The 27,088-nt window shown below is 37.9% G+C and overlaps 2 protein-coding genes across 2 annotated transcripts; both read right to left on the reverse strand.

Moving 5' to 3' along the window:
* Positions 1-1,492: 1,492 nt before the first annotated feature.
* Positions 1,493-12,320, reverse strand: LOC113540167 (uncharacterized). Its single transcript, XM_026936452.3, has 7 exons — positions 12,168-12,320; positions 5,768-7,778; positions 5,452-5,615; positions 5,152-5,372; positions 4,184-4,313; positions 3,651-3,751; positions 1,493-3,564 (listed from the first exon to the last, which is right to left on the reverse strand). Exons 2-7 carry the CDS (start codon positions 7,761-7,763, stop codon positions 3,408-3,410), a joined length of 2,769 nt encoding a protein of 922 aa, XP_026792253.3. The 5' UTR covers positions 7,764-7,778; positions 12,168-12,320; the 3' UTR covers positions 1,493-3,407.
* A 3,038-nt stretch (positions 12,321-15,358) lies between these two features.
* On the reverse strand, positions 15,359-26,672 carry lgi2a (leucine-rich repeat LGI family, member 2a). Its single transcript, XM_026935825.3, has 8 exons — positions 22,803-26,672; positions 22,444-22,515; positions 21,493-21,564; positions 21,114-21,185; positions 20,951-21,022; positions 20,338-20,507; positions 19,744-19,908; positions 15,359-18,307 (listed from the first exon to the last, which is right to left on the reverse strand). The coding sequence occupies exons 1-8, from the start codon at positions 22,985-22,987 to the stop codon at positions 17,490-17,492; spliced, it is 1,626 nt and encodes a 541-aa protein (XP_026791626.1). The 5' UTR covers positions 22,988-26,672; the 3' UTR covers positions 15,359-17,489.
* Between the last annotated feature and the right edge of the window lie 416 nt (positions 26,673-27,088).

Consider the following 27,088-nt stretch of genomic DNA (forward strand, 5'->3'; position numbering starts at 1 on the left):
CAGCATAGAGGAAAACAGACAAGCATATAATACTTGACTAATTCTGAAATAAATGAAAAGGATGGACTATAGGCTTCATGTTGGACTTGTCTGGACTTGCATCTGACTCCTGGACCTACGCAGTCTCTGCAGAGTCCCATCATTATGCTTCAGACCATCCACTAGAGGGGGTACCAAACATGAGAGATGATACCAGCAGCAGTTGAAAGCAAGAAAACTGTCACTGTACTGTTAGTGTGCACTGAGCCATTGCTGCAAGATACTTTTCCAATGTCCAATGACAGTGACAATCAGCTGTTTAAATGAAAAAATGCAGTATATCCAACACTCATTAAATGGTATCCTTTCTTTATAAATGATATTGATAATAGAGAATTTATTATAAATAGAAAAAGGGTAGTTCACAGGCAAAAAAAGATCTAATGCAAGACACTGAAACTGCTGACACTTGGTTTGTCTCTGGAAGGCCCTAGTTTGGTAGAGAACATAACTAAACAAACATGATCATGAAGACCAAGTCAGTGAAGCAACCAGGGGACTAAGGATAACGTTAAACACGATGCTACCACCACCATGCATCATTGTGCAGATGGTGTTCTCAGTCTGATGAGTCACGTTTGTTAGTTAGTACCTAGGCAAAAAGTTTTGGTCTCATCAGACCAGAGAACATTTTTCCATGAGTTTTTCTGAGTCTTCAACATGACTTTCACAAACTCCAATGAGATTTCATATGACTCACTACTCTTGCATAAAACCCAGCTTTGTGGCTGTCCTGTGAACATCTTCCATCTGAGCAGTGGATCTTTCCAGAATTTATCTTGTCCTTGTTCCCCTTATCTGGTCACTAATTTGTGGTGGATTTCCTCTTCTAGGCCATGGTTGGGCAATATTCTTTCCAATGTGTTACAACAGGGAATTTAAATTCTAGTTTGTAACTTATGCAAGCTGTTGTAAATGCTGATTTTTGCATCTCAAACTTTCATTGTTTGGAGAGCAAAAACATCTCTAAATAGGCATTAAAACATCCAAACATTCGTATTTACTATTTAACATTACCTTTACCTGTCAATGGTGATGAACAAGTGATACTGTATGGAAAGGATATCCTCAAACTATACTCTCTAAATGTGAAATGTTTTAAGGAATTAAATGATTCTTCTGTCTCTTCCTAAGAGCTTAATTCTTAGAATGTATCAACTGTAGCTTTAAAATTAAATGTTTAATGAAATGAAATTCAACATTCATGTTGTCATGACTGCCTCATTCAGAAAGAGGTAAGAGATAGTTAAATATTGTGATTTTACACAGTACTGCTAAGCCAACACCATAAGGTTGTTTCTCCCTGTGCACTTTTTACTCTTGTTCTTGAGTTCTTTAAAACGTAAAATATTAATGGCATTAAGCTTCATTTGTTATACATCACAGTGAAAAGTCAGAAATTTTTTTTTTAAATAATTTAAATACTAATAATAAATAAAGACACCAACAGAAATTTAAATAAAGAAAGTAGTTTAATTTGGGTAAAATTCAGATTTTTCAAAAATTCAAAAAGGAGTAATAGAAAAGTTTGAAACAGGAAATCTTGAATAAAAAACATTATCTAATAACATAAGTAAGAAGCCTTTCAGTTATCGAATGCATTTAATGATTTTGACGTTTACAAGCAAAACTGTTTTTATTCAAATTAAATGATTCTAAACTGTATCAAAAAGACACATTTAACAAAACATGTTTCACAATTAATGGCACCCCTAGAAATTCCTGTAAACAAATTCTGGTATAAAATTAACGTATATTCCCATTTATATTTTACTGTATTCCTTTTTATTTTTCAGTTAAGTCTTTTGGAAATAGTCATCCATGACTTTCTGTTTCACAAGGGTATAAATATGACAGGCTAAATCTATTCATCTTTAAAAAAAAACAAAAAAAAAAAAAACATGCCCTGTTTGACTTGCCCTTGTCATTTCCCCTTAAGGGAATCCTCAATGCCACTTTACTTCATAAGTGAAGTTTGTTAAATGAGGGCAAGGGATCTAGCCAACGCAGGTTTAGACTTATCTAGCCAACGCAGGTTCTGATTTAGACCAGAACTTGCCCAGAAATCATTCTGATATTACCCAATTTCATTTCTTGTTCTGAGTGAATGAAAAAGTGAATTCACAATATGACTTTGTACTGAAATAACAATCTTCACTGAGGGCAAATGCATTCTTATTTTAAAATCTGCTCCTTGTTTGGCAAGTGCCCACTTATGTGTCATGGGTGTTAAGGACTTCTGCATTCATAAGGGCATGTTAAAAGGAGCATTGATAAAGAGCATTAGTACTTTATCAAAAGGGGAATGATCAGAGAATACAGAATGTTTAGCCAAGGAACAGTCAATGTTTCTCTAAGAATTAATGTTAGAAAATTGCAGAAGTTGATAACACCTTGGGATCACCAAATCTCAAAAACTATAAATCAGACACCAGCGCCATACCAACTACCAATTTGGAAGTTGTGCCAGAAAAACGACTCAAAACAACTTTTAGAAAATGCTGGGGACAAGGATGAGGGCCAGGTAGTTAAGTATTACATTCCTATTTCTCTTTCCATGTAAGAAGGCATCCACCTCATGTAAAACGTCACCTAGAGCTGGCTTTTTTTTTTTTTTTTTTTTGCTTTTATCATCAGTTGGCTAGAATGTTTGAAACAGCAGCTCATGAATCTATTGAAACAGCAACAACTACACAACAAACTAAAAGCAGTAACTAACAGAGTGCTTTAAAATCAAATTCTGTGAATGTCACACAGCCAAAGTCTGGTAGTAAAATGGTGCCAGCTGATTAACCGGGGTGTAGTAATCACAGCCACAGGGATAAAGCCGTACTTTTATATTCTCATAGGACAGTATCATGACTGTACTTTTCTATAAATAAATGAACAATTCATTAATGTGATCAAATGTTTACAATCATTAGGGTTGGTATAAAAACAATAAGCTGCTAGACCTGTGTTCATTTGTAGCTGTTCAGACTTGAGAGTTTTATCACAGATGACACATACAAATATTACAGACATTTCCCTGAGAAACTTACACTTTCAAAATGAGGCTTTAGGGACATTTGTCTGGAATGGCTTCTTCCATGAACTATTATATAAACAATTTTTAAAAGAGTACTTTTAAAAAGTGGAGACATCATTGGGCATTTTAAAAGTGGTCATGTCCCTGGTATCCCAAGCATAAATTATACTATGATGATATACACATAGTGCTTATTTAGAACAGATTTGAGTGCACTTCATGCACTGACACATTTGATCACTCCACAGAAAACTCATACCTGATCATTTTAAACATGGAATATTCTCTCATAATTCTGGTGTCACACAAACTGGTTACAATTTTGAATATGTAGTACATGCTATCCAGTTAAGTCCTGATAAATCACTGGTACTGTGCGAAGCCATTTTTTCAGACTTGGTCTGGTGTTCCATCCTCTCTTTTTGGCAAACTTGAAAGAATTTCCAAAAAGGTCAGGGAATAATGTCATCAAATTTAACTTCTCGGCATCTTCAGGGCTATTCAGACAGAGCAAAATTAATTAACTTTTACACAGTACAAACAAAATTATATCAGTAATGTATCTTTTTTTTACACCACTCACTAATGCTCATGTAGATTCCGTATGAAGCGCAGCAGGCCGAGTGTGTTCTCCGGGTAGGGCTTTTTCTTACCATCCAATTTTTGTACAAGCTCAGAGGGCAACTGTGGAGAAACAGGTATTATAGAAAGCCATGAACTTTATGATGCATGAATAAGTATTCTGTAGTAGTCTCACAAATCACATTTGCATGGTGAGATCACTGATGCAGGCTATTGCATGATATAATCCCTCATAATAAACAAAGCACAAGCTTGTTTGTATATCTTTGAGCAGAAACACTTTAAACAGTTGACTTATAGTTTTTTCCAGCTACTATCATAAATCAGTAACTACCAAATTCACTGTTTCAAAATTTGCACATTTCTTTGCACAAACATACTGCACATTATTGCACACATATTTCATGACGAAAATGTGACTAAAATACAATAAACACATCTTAAATGAAACATAGTGGCACATCTGTATTGTCTTCTGTAACATGGCTGAGAAAATCAAGTCAGTATTAAAGAGTGAGATCTGGTTGGACTCACTTTTGTTTTCCAGTCTGAGAAGCTTTTCCCTGCTGTAATATCCTCTATAGCAGAAAGGAGGTCCGGGTCAGCGTTACGGCAGTTCTCCACATCCTTTTCATTCCCCAGCCTTTTTAAATACTCCACTTTCCTGAAAATTTTATATGAAATTTGAAAAGCAACACACCATACAAAATTCAGTTTGCGATGTATTTGAAAAAAAAAAATAACTTAGAAAATTTAACTTAAATATACAATGCAATTTCAGTTTGTATTACAGTTTTTTTTTAATTGCTAACAAAAAACTATACACTCCCAAATTCAGTTTTTCAAAACTCTTCACAATGTTTTTGTACAAACATTCAGATCAGCACATCAATTCATTTTGTGACCAAAACGCACAACTATCAAAATGCAATGAACACACCTCATGAGAAACTAATTTGTCAAAACACCAGGGCTAGTTTGCTTCTAACAAGAACACTGTCAATCAGAGCGCAACAATCAAAAACACTACAAACTGGTAGCGTTGTAGCAGGTACACTTTGTGATTTAAAGTTTCCAAGTCTTCTGTGTGGTTAAGTTATTGTAAATACTGTAGTTGGAAATGTGAAACAATTTTCGAATGGACTGAAAAATCAGTGTGTCCAATGCAAATGCATGCTTTCCTACCCGTTTCCTTCCACACAGGGCTTCCAGAATAAAATGAGGCACTATGTATTGTATTCAGTATTAGTGGTACAGCAATCTTCTGGGTGATATTCCTGTACACGCTGAGCTGTTAGTAACCCAGTGAGCCAGAACTTTCACCGTGACTCTTTCCTCTTTCACTCATTTATAATTTTGAGGGATTTGTTCAATTTTTTTTTTTGTTACTTCAATTTGATATCTCATAACTAAGCTTTAGTTCTGAACTTGAATGTAATCAGTTTTGAAACAAAGTATGAAATAATTTATAATTTATTTGGTGATTTTTGGGTATGTCTTACCATTCATCTCTCCAAAAGAATGGGTGGCAAAGAGTCTCCTCTACATTAGGTCTGTCCTTTGGCTCATGACTGATCATCCACTCCACTAGATCCTTTGCCATTTCATCCTCCAGGTGTTCCAAAGAGAACTTCCCATCAAGAATATTAGCTTCACATCGGACACCTTTGCCAAACGGATGATGTCCGCGGGAGAGGATGTAATACACTAACATTCCTGCAACCTAAAAGAGTTATAAAACCAAAAATTAAAACCAAAAACCTTTTTACATTCTGTTATGGATTCTGCTTAATATCCAAAACCTGAATGTCAGAACTCCTCTTGTAGCCACTGTTATTGTCCTCTTCAACAGTTTCGCTGGCTTTCCAGCACTTTGTTCCAGCAGCATTAGTGCGGCAAGTCGTCTCCCCCAACTTCAGTCTTCGACTTATGCCAAAATCAGCTAATCTCGCCTTTCCAGTTATATCTGTTAAATAATAATAATAATAATAATAATAATAATAATAATAATAAAATTGTATGAGTAAAAGGGCAATGGAAGAATTTGCCTCTGATAAATATATTTTGATTGTGTCAATAATTACAGAGAGGTTTGATAATAATTAGTATGTCTCTTACCAATCAGAACATTTTGAGGTTTGATGTCTCGATGAAGCACTTTGGTATCTTGGCTGTGAAGAACTTTTAGGCTACAGAGCACTTCTTTTACAATTTTCTTCAGGACCTGTAGCTGCTGACAACTGTCTTCTGGCAAATGGTCTTGGATGTATTCCTCCAGTGTGTATTCACAAAGTTGAAGGACAAGATATCCAAATTTGTCATCCTCTGCAAAGTCCACATATCGCACAATACAAGGATTTTCAAGCTCAGGAAGCCTTAGAAATTCCTCTTCATTTTTGAGGTCTTGATAATTGGACTTAAGCATTCGTTTGACAGCGACCTCAGTGCCATCATCTCTCAGGCCAAGAAAAACCCGTGTTCCATCACTTCCTTTAGCTATCTCGAATTCAGGGCTATCACTAATTGTGAGATTCCCCAGGCGATAAACCTTACTTGCTTCCATGGTAGCTAGTTTCTCTAGCTTGGGCTTCCAGCGATGGCTGATTGAATGCCATTTTCTTGGCACAGGCGAATCCTCAGTGTATGTTGCAAATGGACGCACAGTGAAATGTGACTCCTCAACTGAAGTCTTTGCGGTATCTGAATCAAGTTTTGATTCTTCTTCTTCTTTTGAGCTTGTATCTTGCTGATTGTCTTTCTTCTTTTTTTTCTTCTTCTTTTTTTTCTTCTTTGATGGCATGCTGTCTGCTGCATCACCTAAGCTATCTAGAGTCCTGGAGCTTTGGGGAAATCTGAGATTTGTGTCCAGTTTTCGCAGTTTCTCTTTAATTACATCATCTGTTCTGATATCTACAGCAAGAAGAACGCTATCAGGCACTGAGGTTAATCCACGTGAATTAATGTGCTCTGGGACAAACTCATATAGAGCAGCAAGCAAACGGTAAGTTAGAATGCTGACATCAGTTGAGCAGATAGTGGTGGTGAGAGGCATAAGTGCATTGCATAACTCTTCAAGAACAACAAAGTTAAGACCATCAGCAGGTTTTTGCTTTGAGAACCTGTCCATAGTCACACAAAGAATACTTAGCATTTGGCGATTGGACACATTTCCCTGCACTGTACTAGTGGGCAGTAAACTTTTAACCAGAATGGGTACGATCGCATTGAACATTTGAGGGGCTATTTCTCTCATCATGCAAATTACAGCATGTAAGCTGTTCAGTGCCAACATCCTATGTTCATGAGAAATTCTGGGAAAGCGGTCAATAAATCCCTTGATGTAGATGTCTGTGTTCTTGGAGTATTTCAACCACTTCATGCTACTTTGTCGATATTGTTCTGCTGATTTTTCTGCTCCCACAACATTAAAATATCTTTCAAAAAGTGCAAGATGCGTAAAAGGATGTTCCTCAAGAAAATACTCCCTACAGAAGTTAAAAACCTCTGGCTGAGATTTTTTGGGAACAGCAGCAGTAAAATTGAAAAACATTCTGCACTTTTCTACAACTTCATTTCCTGCAGGTAATTTATTAATAAGACTCTCTACTTTTTTATCAAATTCTAGATGTACCCCATAATTTCTTTCAGGGTCAGCACCAGCTTCTATAAGAGCTTTGAACATGTCCAGTCTGTCCTTACTGGCAGCAAACTGTAATGGTGTAAAAGGTTGTTGTTGATGACCATTTGGATTAGCTTTTGCAGCTATTAATCTTCTCACAATAGTCAGTGGAACTCCTGGTGTATCTACAGCATAGTGCAGAGATGTTAGGCCATTTGTGGACAGTATGTTTGGATCAGCATTTTCTCCCAGTAGAAAGTTACAAATCTCTTCATTCCCACATACAGCTGCTGCTGTCAGCAGGGAAACATCATCATTCCAGGTTGCAGAAGGGTACAGTCCATTAATATTTACCCCTCTAACTAGTTTCTTCAATTTCTTCAGGTTTTTGTCAATAATGTATTGTATTAATGGATTTGTTTTCCTTGGTTCAACTTGAACAGGAACTGCAACAGGAATTGGAACAGGAACTTCAAATTGTATTTGGAATGCCATAGATTCTCAGATGTTCTGTTGAGATAAAATGGGTTGGCATGGGTTATCAGCTTATCTCTTTATATCCATACATTTTACACTGAAGGAAAACCTGCATGCTATTAAAAAAGACTTTCAGGAATAGATCATGATTAGTTTACAAGCCACAGAAATAATAGATTGTGAATTAATCATTTAAGAATGAGCCAGACATATACAACTTTGCAGCACTATCTTTTGTTAAACAATTTCTGTTGTTCTGAATATTTTGGCCATACTTTTCTTTGAACACGCACACATATAACCAATATTTAGGGGCCCATTACTGCAGATAAATCGCAACTTTGTTTGTCTTTTTTGTATTTATCAAAGGTTCCTCAAAGGTTCTTCAGATAGTTCAGATAAGTTCTAGCTTCCTAAGTGATTAGGGGCCGAGCACTGAAGATGCATAGGCACCCACTATGTTAGTGATCTTCTTCTTATTATTCCAAGGTGGAAGTCTATGGCAGCTCCTAGAACTGTAAAAACGGTAAAAAGCTGTGAAATTTGGCACACTGATTAGAACTAGTGCCAAAGTCATTGGTACAATTTCTGACTCTGTCCCTTAATGCCTCTAGCACCACAACTGGGTCAAAATTCAAAGTACATTTATGCTTATAACTTTTAAGCCTTTTAATGTAGGAATGAAATTCCTTTTCCACATAAATCCTTGGATCATGCCGAGTTCAACGCATCATACGGCATCATTTTCCAAAAAAATTTCCTGCCATTTTGAGTTTTCACAGCCCATAATTTTAATTTTTGTTCAATCTTCACCTAAGTTGGCTCAGATGATCTTCAGACTAATCTACATAAAAGCTATCAGAATGATTTTTGATATGCAAAACAATTTGCCAAATTTGACAATAAAGCCACCGACCAGGGACTGAGGCCATATCTTGACAATGGCACGATAGATCGACATGAACCTTGTGAATGCCAAACTTTGCATGTCATTTGAGCAATAGGGGATACTAAAACCTGAAAACATATGTTTTTGCTCTTTATTCTGAAACCCTTTGGAAATAAATTAATCTCTAGTGGCACCTGATTTCTAACAAGATATCAAGTCACCTCAATGCAAAAAACTGTCCACCCACCATTTTTTGAATTTCTACCATTACGTAAAAACAGGGTGTTTGGCTACACACTATATGGTCAAAGGTTTGTGGACACTTGGCCATCACACCAACATGCTTGTTGAAAATCCCATTTCAGATTTAGCCCCCCTTTGCTGTTATAATAACCTCCACTCTTCTGGGAAGGCTTTCATCTGAATTTTGGAGCATGGCTGTGGGAATTTGTGGTCATTCAGTCTCAAGAGCATTAGTGAGGTAAGGCACTGATGTCAGGCGAGGAGTCCTGAGGTGCAGTCGGCGTTACAGTTCATCCCAAAGGTGTTCAGTGGGGTTGAGGTCAGGGCTCTGTGCAAGCCACTAAAGTTCTTCCACATCAATCTTGGGAAACCATGTCTCCATGGAGCTTGATATGCTCATGGGGCATTGTCATGCTGGAACAGGTTTGGGTGAGTCCCCACAGCTCCAGTGAAGGGAAACTGTAACATTACAGCATAAAAAGATCCTATACAATTGTGTAGTGAAGTGAGTGTGAAGTGAAGTGACTTGTGGCCAAGTATGGTGACCCATACTCGGAATTTGTGCTCTGCATTTAACCCATCCAAGTGCACACACACAGTAGTGAACACACACACACCGTGAACACACACCCAGAGCACTGGGCAGCCTTTTTTGCTGCGGCGCCCGGGGAGCAGTTGAGGGTTCGGTGCCTTGCTCAAGGGTGGTATTGAGGGTGGGAGAGACCACTGGTCATTCACTCCCCCCACCTACAATCCCTGCCGGACCCGAGACTCGAACCCACAATCTTCGGGTTGCAAGTCCGACTCTCTATCCATTAGGCCACGACTGCCCCCATTAGGCCACGACTGCCCCCATTAGGCCACGTGTGGCAACAGTATGGGAAAGACCCTTATATGGCAAACTTTTGGCCATATAATGTTACTCTTTCATTTTTGCACCAAACAAGAATGTCTTGAGAGATCATATTAATTTGGTGGTGTCACTACAACGAGGAAAACAGTTTTTTCCAATTACTTTTGAAGTGTTTGGTTTAGAATTATTATTATTTATAATTATATAATTATGGTTTAGAATTATTATTTATCATTATTTTTTGTCAGATTGCTTGGAAGCTTCTAAAGTCACTTGATGTAAAAATTTCATGCCCACTATTGTATTTTATGCACAATTTCAAATTTCCTGAAAACTCTTTAAAATTTCTCACAGACTTCAGTTTTTGTGAAATCCTTACCACCTTTGCCTCAGGCCGTGAATTTTTGATAAATGAACGTTTTTCACCCATACACCCATACAAATTTGACAGTCAGTCAATGTGCAAAACTGTAAGTGGGATCATATTTTAAAAATGCACAAAATTTTATATGATATGAATCCAACAGTATATCCTAAATCCCTGTAGATGCATGGCAACTTTGGCCGCAATCTGACTCACAGAGCAACTCACAGAATACGGACAGAGCTAATCACTGATGATTCATAAGAGATTATCATCATTAACAAATTTCATTTTATTTTATCAGACCTAACAAAATTTCCCTTACATAAAATCCTTTTCTCTTTTATCAGACGTAATAAAAAAAAGTTAGTCTCTTCACAGGTTAAATATATATAACAGGTCATGTATCTTTGCCAGAATAAAAATGCAGTAGTAAGAAGTAAGTAGGCCTACCTCCTAAATCCTGAATTAAGTCCTAACAATGTGGTAGAAGAAGGCTGACAAATTTTGCAGAGTAAAAGAGCAGCTCATGTAGGGATTTTTTCTCCTGAGATGCAGATAGATTTGCAAGATTTTACAGAGATTTTACAAACCATTATAATGGAGTTCTATGCAAGGAAATATGTTCAAATAAACGTGTTTTTTTAAAAACATAACGTAAAATTTTATTATCTTAGAACAGCAGTGTCCAATCTTATCCACAAAGGGCTGATGTGGCTGCAGGTTTTCATTCCAATCAAAAAGAGCCATACCTTATATTGGGCTTAGCTGAAACATGAAAATAAGGTGTGGTTCCTACTTGGCTGGAATGAAAATCTGGAACTGTACAGACTCTGTGAGGATATAACTGAACACACCCTACCTGGTATATTTATTTAATGTAGAGCTCCTCTTGAGGTCAATTTATGTGAGAACTTTGGGCGCTTAAAATGGAGTCAATATCCATATCAGGGGTTAAGCACACCCTTAATAACGTTGGGGGCATGGTGGCATAGTGGCTAGCACTGTTGCCTCGAACCTCTGGGCTTGGGGGTTTGAATCCCACCTCCATCCTATGTACACGTAGCTTGCATGTTCTCCCCATACTTCAGGGGTTTCCTCCTCTAGTTCAAAGACATGCGTTATAGGCTGACTGGCATTTCTAAATTATCCGTTGTGTGTGTGTGATTGCGCCCTGCCATGGACTGGCACCCTGTCGAGGGTGTTCCCCACCTTGTACCCTGAGTCCTACATAGGCTCCAGGCTACCTCGCAACCCTGTGTAGGATAAGCAGTATGGAAAACGGATGGACAACAGAGAGTATGTTCCAATTATTAAATGTATTTAGTAGACCATCTTTTTCAGCAGTAAGTTATTTTCCAGTTTCTTATTACTTGACTACATCAAACAATAAAGGTTTAAGATTTTTTTTTTGCCTTAGTGTTGTTTTATTTTTAAAAAAAAGGGGGGAAAAAAAGGGAAAAAAAAAAAGCTTTAGTAGCTGTAATTCAGAAACTGTTTCAGTCTACCAGCAAACTAGTCTAGCAGTCTGAGCAGCTCAGTGTCTCAGCAGCTGGAAGCCTGATCATCAGATTAAGGTGGGTTATAGCTGTAGCTCCAGAGGATATTGCGTTACAACTAGACTATATGAAGATGATGTTGAGCTTTACACCTACATTTAATCAGTGACTTGCTGTAAATCACTTGCATAGCTTACAAAATATGTGAGAAAACTCACTCACTCATCAAAGGTAATAACAGAAAGGAGTGAAAGAAAGATAGAAGTGAGCTTCCCGCCACTGTTTGAAGTTACTTCCGCTTTTCAGACTACTATCCGTTTCCAACCACTTGCAGACGAAAGTGACACAACATCAAGATTTTCAGATCTGATCTAGTTTGAGCAAACTTTCAGATCTTAGGTTGATAACAAATAACATAACTAAGAATAATTAGGACAAGCGAGAATAGTTGTATGCGCCACGCTAGTTACTTTAAGCTGAACATTAGACTACTCATTATTCTGTCTGGTGTCTAACATAAAACCGGATATAAACTTAAATTCTTTATACAGTTACTTATAATAACCGTACTTACTTATTTTCGGCGTGTTATTGGGTTGACTGACAAAAGAAAAGGAATGATAAGGGCGGAATTAGAAAGCAGATCCCTCCAGTTCTTCCCTGTAGGAAGAGTGGGAGGAGTTTAGACCACATTGTGCCAGCGTCAGAGCCAACAGGAAGCGCGAGGAGATGTGCTGGAGGAGCTGTAGACTGCAATGTTCAGATCGGAAAATCTTTTTATAAAATTAGCTCAAGTGCATCTGCATTCACCGAACACTTTATTAGGCACACTATACTAATGTTCAGTTTTTAATGGTTTATGGTATGGATTCCATAAGATTTTGAAAACAGTCCTTTGAGATTCTGGTCCACGTTGACTTGATTACATCATGCAATTCCTGCAGATTTTTCAGGTGCACTTTCATGCTGCGATTCTCCCGTTCTGCCACATCCTAAATGTTATCTATTGGATTCAGATCTGGTGACTGGGAAGGCCACTAAAGAACACTGAACTCATGGTCATGTTCATGAAACCATTTTGAGACAACTTTTGTGACATGGTGCATTATCATGCTGGAAGTAGCCATTAGAAGATGGATAAATTGTGGCCATGAAGGGATGCACATGGTCAACAACAATACTCAAATAGGCTGTGGCATTCAAGTGATGATTGATTGGTAACGGGCCCAAAGTGTGCCAAGAAAACATTCCCCACATGATTACACCACCTCTACCAGCCAGGACTGTTGCAGGTTGGGTCCATGGATTCATGCTGTTGATGCCATATTCTGACCCAACCATCTGTGTGCCTCAGCAGAAATCGAGATTCATCAGACCAGGCTACGTTTTTCCAGTCTTAAGCTGTCCAGTTTTGGTGAGCTTGTGCCCACTGCAGCCTCAGCCTTCTGTTCTTGCCTGACAGAAGTGGAACCCGATGTGGACTTCTGCTGTTGTAGCCCATCCGGGTCAAGGTTCAATGTGTTGTGAATTCTAAGATGCTTTTCTGCTCACCACAGTTTTACAGAATGCTTATCTGAGTAACTGTAGCCTTTCTGTCAGATCGAACCAGTCTGGCTATTCTCCGTTAACCTCTCTCATGAACAAGGTGTTTCCATCTGCAGAACTGCCATTCACTGGATGTTTTTTCTTTATTGCACCTTTCTGAGTAAACTCTAGAGACTGTTGTGCATGAAAATCCCAGGAGATCAGCAGTTATCCAAACCAGAAATATCCAAACCAGCTCGTCTGGCAGCATCATCATGTCACAGTCAAAATCACTGAAATCACATTTTTTCCCGATTCGGATGGTTGTTGTGAACGTTACTCAAAGCTGCTGGCCCGTATCCGCATGATGTTATGCATTGCACATGATTGGCTGATTAGATAATTGCATAAATGAGTAGGAGTACAGGTGTTCCTAATAAAGTGCTCACTAAGTGTAATTGTACACTACACTATATGGCCAAAAATTGTGAACACCTGGGGCCTCATTTATAAAGAGTGTGCATGTACAAAAATGGGTCTGGAATGTCCCATCAGGGATATCCCAGCCATCCTAAGCTCCATCATGTCAGCCATATTGGTTAGCATAATTAAACTGACAAGTGGTACATCAGAGTTCCTTGCATGAATCTTTGACTGCACTCATATTGCTATAAGGATGCCTAGTTAGAATTTCGTCAATCGAAAGGAATTTAACTCTAGAAATGAACAAGTCATTTTTATTCCCAATCCCATACAGGTGGGACACTGCTATACCAACCAGAAAAAGTCTGCCAGATTGTCAGGGCATGTGCTGTGCTCCACAACATGGCATGGCACAATGGGCTCCCCCTCCTCATCTCCCCTAACCAACAACTCACTTAACTAATTCACATCTCTACCCACTGGACAAATGTAATGTTCATATTGTGACTCCATCAGAACGTTATGCATGGGTTGTGAATATCTGAGGCCAGTGCAAGAAGCACACAATTGTATAGAATGCCTTTCTTCTTTGTAGCATTAAGATTTACCTTCACTGGAACTAAGGGGCCCAAACATGTTTCAGCATGACAGTGCTCCTGTGCACAAAGTGAGCTCCATGAAGACATGGTTTGCCAAGGCTAGTGTGAAGAACTTTAGTGGCCTGCACAGAGCCCTGACCTCAACCCCTCTGAACACCTTTGGGATGAACAGGAACACTGACTGAGCCCCAGGCCTCCTTGCCCAACATCAGTTCCTGACCTCACTAATGCTCTTGTGGTTGAATGAGCACAAATCCCCACAGCCACACTCCAAAAGGTAAAAGCCTTCCTAGAAGGGTGAATGTTATTATAACAGCAAAAGGAGAACTAAATCTGGAATGGGATGTTCGAAAAGCACATATATGTGATGGCCAGGTGGCCACAAACGTTTGGCCATATAGTGTATAATCACATTATCTATTTGTTCAAAAGTTTTTCAGTTTATGTGACAATCTGGACAGATGTGCAAGGTGGTCAGCGGGGCACACTGAACCATTCATTCAAATGTATGAATACATCACAGTAAAATTTATTTTAATTTCTTTACATAAACTGTCAATTAATTAATTGTGCATTATATGGTGAAACATGATGCATTGCAATTCTTTAGGCGAAAGACTTACACCAGCAACCAATTTTAAAAGGAATTACTGCCTAACTGATCATGAAGACTATAAAATTTCAAAGATAGAAATGCATAAGATCTATAACAATTCTCCCTATTAATATTACTTTTTTTCTACTCTGTATTTCTGGGTGTCATCTTATCTAAAGATGAGATGGTAAATAGTGACATTCTGCCACAGTGTAAGATGGATGCCATACAAAACCCTAGGGAAACACTTTGGAGTGTGTTTAAGAGTAATTACAAGTCAAATACAAGAGTAAATACAAGACGCATATTGTTTCATACCCGCAGTGTGTGACTTTGTAATTGCATGAAATGTATTGTTGTTTTCCCTTCACAGAGGTCATCCAAAAATAAAACTCTATATGAAAATAAATAGTACTCATCTGCATTTATTTGATATTTTAGTAGTATTCAAAAATGTACATAACATTCAAACACAAAAGGAATGTTCCACAAATTAGCATAAAAATAAATGGCATGGAAAAACATACAACAATATATATATATATATATATATATATATATATATATATATATATATATATATATATATATATATATATATATATATATATATATATATGTAGATATCTTTATTCTGTGTTAAAGTGGCACTAGGAAACTTTCTACTTGAAATCATAAAGTTTTTTGTGTTATTTTTGCATCAGAAGATTGAATGTGTTGTACATTCAGATCTAAATAGCATGCGCTTACAATGTGCAATATTTTAAGGGCTGTCAGTGTTTACAATCCACATTTGTATGCAGCTAAAATTATTTTGATTTGAAACACTCATTTTCTGAGTATGTTTGACATTCAGTATTTTTACATGAATAATGAAAATTAAACAACTGACATAATCAACACTGATCAGTTAAAATCCAAAAGGCAGAATAGTACAACAAGAAGTACAAGAGAAAGATCAACATGTAATAAGAAAGTAAATGCATGATTAAAACTTTGTGCTTTTAAGATTTTCCCTGTAATTTTGTTGGTGTTGTTTTATTTTGTGTTTAAACAAAATTATTTCACTGGTATTACAGTAAGTCTCTCAGTTCAGAGATTACATTAATAATAGAGATCATAACATGAGCAGTAATGTTTGTGTAACTGTAAAAGACATTCAAAAGTCTGGAGGAAGACAAGTACTTATACTATCAGACATATCACTTTGAGATATCCTCATGTATAATCACATAACAAAAGGGTTAATCATATTCTAACATTCATCATCTTCTAAAATAACTACAGTAATAACTGTTATTGTGAGAATTATTACTAATAGGAAGAGCATTAACACTGCCCTCTAAGGGATAAACATGGCACTACAATTTAGTGAGTGTTAAACTGAAAGACTAGGGATGAGCCAAGGACAATTGTTTTTTTTATTTATTTATTTTTTTTTTAGTTTTTTTTTTTATGGAAATTTGGATTTTTTGGATTCTACTACATACAATCAGTCTAAATCTGAGGTATGGAGTTGAAGGAAACCACAGAGAGCAAATACAGATTGGCTGGAGTGAGCAAGTTCCAACAACTGGGCCAAAACATGGTTATATGGTTGGAAAAACTGTTTCAGTATTTCCTAGATGGCTGTAAGATACCTAAAGTGTTTTAAGGTTGTTATAGGCACAGATTAGATATGAGTTATCAAGGGTTAAAAGCCGTTGCTCTAGATCCTCTCTCTCTCTCTTTTTCTATAGTATCTATCTTACACTATGGTAACTGTACTTATTAAAAAGTTAATGTCAATAACCAGAGAGAGTTTGAATAGTTAGAGACCTTTCGTATGCCTCCACTCCACTGATATTTTGCCATGACAACATGCTGAGAGTGTAATGAAGTCTTGAAAAAATACTGGCCAATGGTGAAATGTAGGGATTTGTAATGTTAAATGGAACAGAAAATGGGTTTAGATTTACTCTATAAAAATCACATATATTTCTCTCCGTTTTTCTGTTTTAATTTAAGTAACAAAGTAAACCGAATTTGCTCCGAAACTCATACGTTTGCAAAATAGGATTAAATCTATAATGCAACAAAACTAATTTGAGTTTTAGCTGACTATGAACAAGTACCTATACTTTTCAGCATTCAGCAGGTAATAGTACGTAACTGGTTTTGATTAATCAGGTCCTATATTCAACAAAAATAATGTGTGTTTTTAAAAATGATTCAAGAATATGTAAATTAAGCATTAACTATAACGGATACTGGGGTATTTAATATTATAGGCTTTGTCACCTGTATTTCTTTTATTGTCTGTATTTTTCAGCATGCCTGGATTGAAATCATCTTTGCAACAGTATCATGCAGGTGCTGCAGCATGATTGCTGAAGAAATGGAAAGTCCTGAAAGATGTTGTAAGTGTTAGATATGCAAATGACTTGAGTACAAAGGAGCAGCTCTGCTCAGAGCTATGTACCCTCCATGAATATGCTTATTTTTTCAACTGGGTGGAAAAACATCTCTGCTAAAGAGATACAAAAACAAATAAAGACTGAATTGCAAAGAAATGGAAAAAACCTCATACAAATGCATGAATTACCATGCACATGAATTTACATTACATACCTGATAAAACCACAAACTACAAATTATTTCGACCTCACAGCCATCATTTTTAACCCTTCCTTGGAAAATATCCAATTTTAAATGGAAGACATTGTAGGATGCTGAAATGCTTCCATTCAACATTTTTTACATGTTGTCTGAGACCTCAAAGGCTCAGATCAATAATGATGTGCTCGAATATCTGCGTGCTCCCCTTGAAGCTGGAAGCGAAGATGAAGTCTCTGCGGTATGTGGAGACCACAGTAAAAGAGCGTGGGGCCTGAATGTATACCTCCTTGAAGCGCTGAAAGACCTTGTCCTCTGCATTCCAAAGGTAGACCTGTGAGAATGTGTAGTCACTACCTAAAGCTAGATAATAACGATCTTTAAAGGAAAACGGCTGAAGGATCATGGAACCTCTCGAAGGAAGGGCCTGAACCTCAGAGAAATGTTTGGCAGTCCAGTGTAAAACTTTGGAGTCACCAATATATCGCGTCATAGCCAGATACAGGTCCTCTTTAATCCAGAACGTTTTGACAGCCACTACATCCTCCATGTTGGGGATTTCACCCTGCAACACAAACTTCTGTGCACCCTTGCTCCACTGGTAGATGACTGGAACTTGGGAACGACTGGCCAGAATGAGGTGAGCCTTGCCATCCAGGTCCACAAACTCTGCATCAGTATCACGGAACCACTCGTGCAGTGATTGATAGGAGTAGAAGCCTTTGTCATTCCACTTATAGAGGGTTGAAAGACCAGCCTTAGAGCTGTCAGCAATGATAAAGAACCATTCATCACCAATTTGGAAGGTCTCTATGTCATTGGGCTTGGAGATCTTGGAGACTTCAATGTCCTGAAACTTGGTGAATTTGCTTTGGTCTTCATCAAATTTATAGATGTGAGAACCGCCAAACAGCTGGGCAACAATCATAAATACAAGGTTCTGGATGATCACTGATTTGCAGCCAACAATGGACTGACCTGAGGATTGATAAAGAAATAAAGTTATGCCTTTAAGGCAGACCTCAGAAATTCAAAAAGTTTGGAAACAATAGTCTAGTTCTCAAAGGAAAAGTCTACCCTGAAGCACAATAAATATGTTTATATTGACAAATTTGTGATTTGTTTAGAGATTCTGGTGCTAGTTTGTTAGTTGGTGCTGTATTTCCTTAGACGTCTGTCCTCTGCGACGTTAAGTCTGTGCCATGCTAATGTCACACTGCTAGCTCAGGTTCAATGGCTTTTAATAGGAGAAAAAGTTTCAATGATCACAAACAGTCAGGTTTTGCTGTTAGCTCCTAAACACAAAAGAGCAAGAGCTTCTTTTATCATGCCCAATTTTATCAATGTACAATGTCAGTGAGAAATCCAATGTAGAAATAATGCCAAACATTAGCAAACATTGGACTCCAAGTATCAGAATGTGCTGCAGCTATATACCACAAGTGTACTGAGTTGCAGCAGACACTCAGCTCAGCTAGTTGATGCTAACACTACTATGAGATAGTAGTGTTAGCATCAAAGCTGATGCTTTCTGCTCTGTTTGAGTAGAGCGTACAGATGAGGAGGTGAGAGAGATGGACAGACTAAAGAGCTATAGCTCTGCTGCTGCTGCACTGTTTGCTTTAGACAGAGAGGAAGCAAGGGCTAACTTCCCTTGATACCACACCGGCAGTTGATTGGCAGTGTGGATAATGTAGGATATCATTAGCCAAAGTGAAAACAGACCAACTTGTTGATTACATCATAAAATAAATCTTGTGCAACACTGAAGATCACATACTGACAACTGCTAAAATAATAATAAAAATATATAAATAGCGCACATCATATGTATGCTGCTTAAAATTTCAGTATTGAAAACAATGTAAAAGGACTCAGTGTAAAAGGCCTTGCCATGTCCCTGCATTTTGATTAGAAATATTGACATACAAGTCATTCAGGGTGGATTTTTCTTTTAGTCTGTTACATGCTGTTGTGTCTGCAGTATACTTTAACAGTTTGGAGGGGTTGAGATTTGGCTAAATACAGAATGTCAGGTTGTATTTATGGAAATACAAATTTAGGTTTTTGAAATATTAGTGCTCTTAATCGCCAAGGTTAAGGGTTGCTGTGCTGTATAGTTTGGTGTTTTCCTGCTCTAATAGTCTTCATATATCGATATGTCGGTTAATTATCCAATTAAGTCAGCTGCGTTAGAGGAGGGAAATTACAGAACTCGGCAGTCCCGCAGGCCAAAATTGAGAGAAATAAATATGAACTGAAGTTAGTAGTTGATGACACAAATCCTATTCAAAAAAGGACTATATTAATTGTTTTACATTTTGAGTATAATAGCAACAAAAATATACATACATTTTTATGACAATTGTGACCTGGAAATTGGGGCTAGGACTTGCTTATTTAGCTTATCCCACCTGTAATGTTGTCATAACTCCTGAAGTTCATTTCGATGTGGTCCCACTGAAGCACCATACAGCTCTCTATATTAGGGGCAGCAATGGTCACATACACATCATTCTTGTGGGAGAACGTGTCCACGGAAAGAGACTCAGTGGTCACAGACTGAAGTGGAATGAAATCTGTATAAACAATGTTAGCACAGGATAGGAGATGTTAGTTCAAAATGGGGTTCCCATTGGTTAGCATTTTAGAAAATTTGCATATTTCAGTAAATCTGATTAAAACTAATTGAATCTGTATGTGACTCAGTGGTTAAGGCACTGGGCTATGGATTGGAGGTCGTGAGATCAAATGCCAGCATTGCTACATGCCACTTTTGTGCCCTTGAGCAAGGCCCTAAACTCATCAACTGCTCACTTGTATCCTGTATCCTGTCTAAACTGTAGGTCACTTTGAATGAAAGTATCAGCTAAATGTGTTAAATGGAAATGTGAATGAATGTCAGTAAAACAACAGTATTGTGATTTTGGTGTATGTAATAAAAACCTAGCAAGATATCTTCAGCTACATTTGGAAATCTCTCTTTCACATAAGCACACACACACAACCTGTGGAGATGCACTCATCTTGGAGGCTTGTCATGTCATTGAGCCTCTTGCCCTTCAGCTCCTCTGGACCAGCACACAGGATATCTGACACTGAGGCATTGGTGTTCTTCAGCCACGTCATCAGCCATTTAGCACGGCAGTCACACTCGAACGCATTGCCCCTTAGGTCTCTGTTGAAGAAGACAGTTAGCCAAAGGGGCTTCTGAGAGGGCAAACAAAAGGTTTGGTTCTAAAAACCTTTTCGAACCAGCATTATCAAAAATTATAACAAAGCACTGAAGCTACACTTTCTACAGAATAAACAGACCACAATGGCAGGAATGACAGGAATAATTTAGGAAAAACCTTTAATATAGAACTTGAATTGACAAATTAATAAAAGCTGAATTACAAATCAAAGTGTTCATAATTTAATTTTGTAAAAGTTCTTAACACATCTTCTCATCATCTGTAAAACCCAGCTTTAAAAGGTCTATAGAAATTTGACCTTTAGAAGCAATTACACCATATAAAATCCAATTTCATTCATCCAGATCCAAATACTGTATCTAGAGGAAGAACAGGTATATGACACACAGAATGAATTTCAACACGAATTGAAATGTAAGCTCACAGCTCTATCAGCGAGTCCAGATCACTGAAGAGATCTCTTGGCAAGGCTTTGATGTTGTTGTTCGCCAAAGACCTGTGGGGGGTACAGACAGACTTAGTAGCATCAGAGTCAATATGATAACAGTGTAAATAGGAAAATAAGAAGAGTGATATTATAAACTTACAGATGGGTCAGGTCCCTGAGTCCTCTAAAAGAATATTTTGATGTGGTCTCAATCTTATTGTTTTCAATAAACCTAGAAGATTACAGATTTATACAGATAGTGCAGTATAATTACAAGCATAGCACAAAGAGAAAAAGAAAGTATGTGTAAGCAAAACTGTGGCAGAACGTAATATCTTAAAAAATCAGTACTTTAGCAGTAATATGATACTGCGCCTATTTAAAACAATAATCTGATCGGAGGTATATCATTATACTATGAGAGGAAGGGGAGGATGGACTTAAATGATAAAAAAAAGGGAATGTATTTAATGCAACCTAAAAAGAGATGTTTCCATTGTGGTACAGATGTTTAATGACACAAAAGTGATTTCACTTACAAATATTCAAGGTGTGGTAGACCAGAGAATGCATCATCTTTAATTGTGGTAAGAGCATTTGAATTAAGTAATCTGTAGAAATCAATAGAGAGCATAAAGAACATAAAGCACCGCATCAATAATATATAACTGAAGCAGCTCAGACTGCATCATAATCTTAGTGAGTCATTTGTAAATGTATTGTACCATCCAGAACTGATATAGAAATATTTGCATTAAATCAACCAGAATTTCATATTCCTTTAATAAACATATTTCGTAAATCATTTATTAAATACAAGAGCATATTAGTAAACATATTTCCTGACCAGTGCAACATCTGATATTAATACAAATTCAGATCTATTTTTATCCTTTACGCAGCAAGTCAAAGCTGGCATCATGTCTCCAGTTGACAAAGTCAACAATGGCATTGTCCCCCATAAGTCACAGACAGACCCTATCACTTTTCGAGCGAGAGAAGGACAGTTATGCTGATTGTCTCTTCAACTGGACCCCTCATCTACAGGTTTAGTGCAAGTTATTAACCTGCCCCTAAACGGCATCCTTATTTTCATAGTACACTAGTTCATTGGAGCACAATAATACTTTCTTTGCCCACAGCATGAGACTAATTTGAATACTGAAGATAAGGAGCGATGCTTTTAAAATGTAATAAGATACAGTACCACATCCATCAACAATATACAGTCTAGGTGTATGACTCCTTTAAGAAGTTTTCCTGATTTCCTTGACATTCAAATCACACATTTAGCATGCTTTTGGGAATCCTGGCTCTGGTTTGCACATCCTATTCTACTGTATTGATCCTCAACAGTGTACAATATGTCCTGAATTCCCCATTACTACAAATGATCAGCATATTATTCCCTTAAAAGGGTACATCTCTAATACTTTTCAGCTAACAGAAAGCAGATAAGAGGTGGGTGAACATTCAGGTTTTGGACTTACAGCAGCTGGAGAGATGGCATGTGTGCGAACATGGCCTCCCTGACCTCAGAGAAGGTCCCATTCACAATGCTCCTGGAAAACGTAGCACCATTAGTTCATGAGGGACACGTGAAACTGACACATATGATGCCTAACGACGTTAAATATCTGTTCCAGCATTGCAGCATGGAGACATTACAGATCATGGCTACCTGGGATTATTACTATTATTATTCTCCCAAAATACATTATGCTGTACGCTGTGTTGTGACATGCGTAATGGCATCACCGACATCACACAGGTAGGCTGTGGATGGCTTTATAACGCGCAGATGTCAGGTGGAAAGCTTATTCATCTTGCGGTAAATGGAGAGACTTACAGTGAGCTGACATCGCTCGGTGTGATCCGCGGCACATATGAAGAGCCGACGCAGATGATGGACTCCTTGGAGCAGCTGCAGGATGAAGGGCACTTCACTGCCTTTTTGCCCGTGTGGCCGGACGGCACTAAGCACAGCAGCACAGTGTACACTATCACAGCGTGGTGTTTAATAACGGCCAGCATGTTGATGATGTCGGGGCAGTTTGCATGTGTGAGTGAGAGAGCAGATGGAGCTGAGGTGAGGAGGCTGAGAGCGGTCCGCCCTGCACCATGAGAATGCAGCAGTGAACCAAAGCTACTGACATCAGCAATTCAGCTGCAGCTCTCTCTCTCTCTCTCTCTCTCATCAACGCACCCAGTGCTGGAGACTACAGCTCACATGAAACAAATGAGCTCTCACTGAATTATTTCAGCCATAATCTTTATCCATAACAGGCGATGTTCATGTACTACTTTAATAGATTTCACAACATAGCAATACTTCTCTAACTTGTTTTCCTGAGCAGCTACTAGTAACACATTTAGCTTACAGTATGTTCACTCTCAGAAAAAGAAGGGTACTAAACTATAGCTTTCCCTGTGCCTTATCTTTTGTAATATGTATCTTTTGCCTGAAATTATAGTGAAGTGATGTGACGTGTAGCAAAGTATGGTGACCCATACTCCAAATTTGTGCTCTGCATTTAACCCATCCAAGTGCACACACACACACACACACACACACACAGTGAACACACACCCAGAGAAGTGGGCAGCCTTTTTTGCTGCAGCACCCAGGGAGCAGTTGGGGGTTCAGTGCCTTGCTCAAGGGTCTCACCTCAGTCGTGGTATTGAAGGTGGGAGAGAGCACTGGTCATTCACTCCCCCCACCTATAATCCCTGCCAGACCTGAGACTCAAACCCACAACCTTCAGGTTCACCTTCAGGTTCCAAGTCTGAGACTCTAACCATTAAGCCACAATTGTCCCCCCAAAATGATTTAAAACTTAAAAACTTAAAAATGAAGGTAGATAGCTGAACCTGTTAACATAAAGCTTTATATGTACACTATATGCACCTATGTAAAAGATACATACAATTGGTACAATATATGGCCAAAATTATTTGGACACCTCACCATCACAGCGATATAACTCCAGTTGGTCCTCCCTTTGCTGTTATAGTAACCTCTACTCTTCTGGGAAGGCTTTCCACTAGATTTTGGAATGTGGCTGTTGGGATTTGTGCTCATTCAGCGACAAGAACATTAGTGAGGTTGGGAAGTGATGTTGGGTGAGGAGGCCTGGTGCACAGTCAATGTTTCAATTCATCCAAAAGGTGTTCAGTGGGGTTGAGGTCAGGGCTCTGTGTAGGACACTTGAATTCTTCCACTCCAACCTTGGCAAACCATGTTTTCATGGAGCTCGCTTTGTGCACAGAAGCATTGTTGGTTCCAGTGAAAAGAATCTTAATAAAGCTACAGCATACAAAGATATTCTAAACAATTGTGTGCTTTCAATTTTACATAAAGTGTACAATAGGTATACTTTTGCATATACCACCCCAGCAACAAGGAATGGTACAGAGTGTTGCAGTCAGACTGTTAAGGTGCTATGTACTTAATATTGAGTTTCAGAATGTAAACTCACAGTGCTCATTAATTTTAGTCAGAAAGTTTTGTTTAGATTGTGATTCACTTTATCATCACAATCTTCAGTGTGGGGATTGAAAGCAGTAGCTAGTTATACCCACTAAGCTAAACCAATTTGATTAGATATGTGTGTGGATTGCCTGTACGAAATAATCTCAATAATCATCTAAATTAAGAAAGAAAAAAAAAAAAATGAAATGGATGGGGTTAGATAATAAAGAGAACATTTTTGTACAGTAAGATCAGCGGCCAGTTTTGCAAAAGCATCATAAAGATCATCAGAGAGAGAGACTTCTTTATTATGCTCACGCTACCATTCAGCAATGATTGTTTACTGCAATGCTTCAGGGAAAGTCAAACAAGATTAATAATAAAAAAAAATAATAATCTTTTATTCGGTCATAATAACACACACACCACATTTATGTTTAGGCATGCTAAATCTCTTAACAAAGTCCACCTGGTTATTTTGGGGTACAGAAGAAGGCAATATGTTATTACAATCACATGTAAACTGTAGATCAGCACCTCAGAGAGATACTGAATATTCTTACTGTCAATCCACTGATGATTTCATCCACATGCTGTGACCACTAATAAATTGTAATTAATAAATGTAAAGCCACAGCAACTACTGGGATTCACAGTTTCCCCGTTGAAATCACTACTGGTGCCATCATAAGACTTCAGCACTGCAGTGAGACTGATCAATATTACATAATCGTCAAGCACAAGTTTATGTCCGGCCCTTAGCCACTCTGTACAAAATGCTATGGTGCAAAATCAGCAGCAGGCTATAGAGCAAAGAGTGAGAAGGGAAATAAAGTGTGTACAGATAGAGTGGAAGTGAATAAACTGTTGACTCAGCAAAGAGAGAGAGACAGAGAGGGAGAAACAATTCTGGCACTGCAGCGGCAAAGATAAAGCAAGTCAGAAAGAAAAAAATATACTTAAAGTAAAAAGTGGAACAAAGGTGGGAGAGGAGAGTAAGCAAAAGAGATGGTTTCAGATCATCTTCCATGTATTATTAATGGCAATGTTGCTGCGCTGAACATAAAAATCATTATCCAGTGCTGGGAACAGGCTGACTCAACACCTCCTAGCTAGAAACAGATGCTGCACATCCCCTCAGCTCAACCAACAAATACAAAACTTCTACAATACTTATACTACATCTAGAACTTCTTTTTCCTTATAATGAGAATGATGAAAAACAATGGAATGTTGGTTTAACCTCCTAAACTCATAGGAATCTTGCATAGGTCCTCACTTCCACTACACATCCAAATGTACAGAGTGTCTGAAAAATCAGGCGTAACACGAAGTACCAAGTAGCACTATCTCTACCCTCTCATCCAATATTAATGCCATTTTTACCTGTAAGGAAATAAATAAATAAATACAAAAATAAGTGTTAATAAATAAGTAAATAAATAATAAATACGAAATCACGTATATACAGCTTAAAACCCACTTGTTTCTGACTTTTCGTACACCCTGTAGTTGCTGCATAATGAGGCTTAAACACTTAGCAACAAAGGTTCTGTAGTGGTTCTTTGGATAGTTAAGAGTTTTAAGCAAGGGGTTTTGTTCGGAAACCTCTGAAAGCGAAACCTTTTTGTTATAAAGCTTAACATACTGTAGAATCTTTAATAGCTCCCCAGAGAGGCAAACCATTCTCTCTACAGAAAAAAGAAAAGATACCTTTAGGGTGACACAATGCCACAGTGGTTAGTTTTACTGCTTCACAGCTCGAAGGTCCCTGCTTCAATCCTAAGCTTGGGTTACTGTCTGTGTGGTGTTTTGTACACTCTCCCTGTGTCCATGGTTTTTTTTCCGGGTACTCCAGGTTGCTTCCCACTTCCCAAAAACATGACGATAGGTGGACTTGTTATGCTACATTGCCTGAAGGTGTGAATGTGTGTGTGTATGTTGCTCTGAAGTGGACTGGTGTCCCATCCATTGTATGTGTAATGCAGCGAAACAGAAAAATGAGACAACATTGTATGTGTAATGCGATCAGTTGCTGTGTACCAGATAATGAACTTAGGCAAGTCCACTTATCGGACATTACTGGACATTTTCGAATTATTTTATCACTGCAAGTCTGTTATAAGATTAATCAGGACACTGTTGGGTTTCTGTGTGTAAAGTATTGTGACTCTGTGTTTAGCTGTTGGTGAGCAGGGCGATGGGAAAGGGGAGGGGTGTGTTAAAAAAGAAATACTCATTAAAAACTGCAAATTCTTAAAGCCCAGAGTGTCTACTTTCATATGAGCCATTAACCACTACTGTGTTGTGTGACATCACAAATAAATTCAATGCTGAACACAGGCATCCATAATACAGACGGAAATTCCATTTTTTGGCCTCTGGTAAAAAGAGTTTAATTTTGTAGCATAGATTGCATAATGTGCCCTTCTAAACAAACCTGAATTCTCCATTGCCTTTTTAATTCAAAATTCTAAAAAAAGAAAATAACTGGCTATTTTAAATGTCTACTACTAAATGTCCCCTCTTGAGAGCACCTGCACTCTTACACAGTGTAAGTGGATTAGTAAAGGTGATTGTGCATTTCCGTTCTTGTGGCTTCTATTCAATTCTTCTATATAATCAGGTATAGGCTTCATAACCTCACATCTGTTCCCCTGTAG

The sequence above is a fragment of the Pangasianodon hypophthalmus genome, chromosome 4 (genome assembly GCF_027358585.1).
Source record: "Pangasianodon hypophthalmus isolate fPanHyp1 chromosome 4, fPanHyp1.pri, whole genome shotgun sequence".
NCBI classification, from domain to species: Eukaryota; Metazoa; Chordata; class Actinopteri; order Siluriformes; family Pangasiidae; genus Pangasianodon; species Pangasianodon hypophthalmus.

What these genes read in the sequence shown, in the direction of transcription:
- LOC113540167 (XM_026936452.3), bottom strand. Translation starts at nt 7,763, where the DNA reads ATGGCATTCCAAATACAATTTGAAGTTCCTGTTCCAATTCCTGTTGCA. An exon ending in TTCTTTTGGAGAGATGAATG is followed by an intron (nt 4,314 to 5,151) that starts GTAAGACATACC and finishes TAAAATTTTCAG; the next exon opens with GAAAGTGGAGTATTTAAAAA. An exon ending in CGGAATCTACATGAGCATTA is followed by an intron (nt 3,565 to 3,650) that starts GTGAGTGGTGTA and finishes CTGTCTGAATAG; the next exon opens with CCCTGAAGATGCCGAGAAGT.
- lgi2a (XM_026935825.3), bottom strand. Translation starts at nt 22,987, where the DNA reads ATGCTGGCCGTTATTAAACACCACGCTGTGATAGTGTACACTGTGCTG. An exon ending in CTCAGGGACCTGACCCATCT is followed by an intron (nt 21,023 to 21,113) that starts GTAAGTTTATAA and finishes TACCCCCCACAG; the next exon opens with GTCTTTGGCGAACAACAACA. An exon ending in CTGGACTCGCTGATAGAGCT is followed by an intron (nt 20,508 to 20,950) that starts GTGAGCTTACAT and finishes CTTCTTCAACAG; the next exon opens with AGACCTAAGGGGCAATGCGT.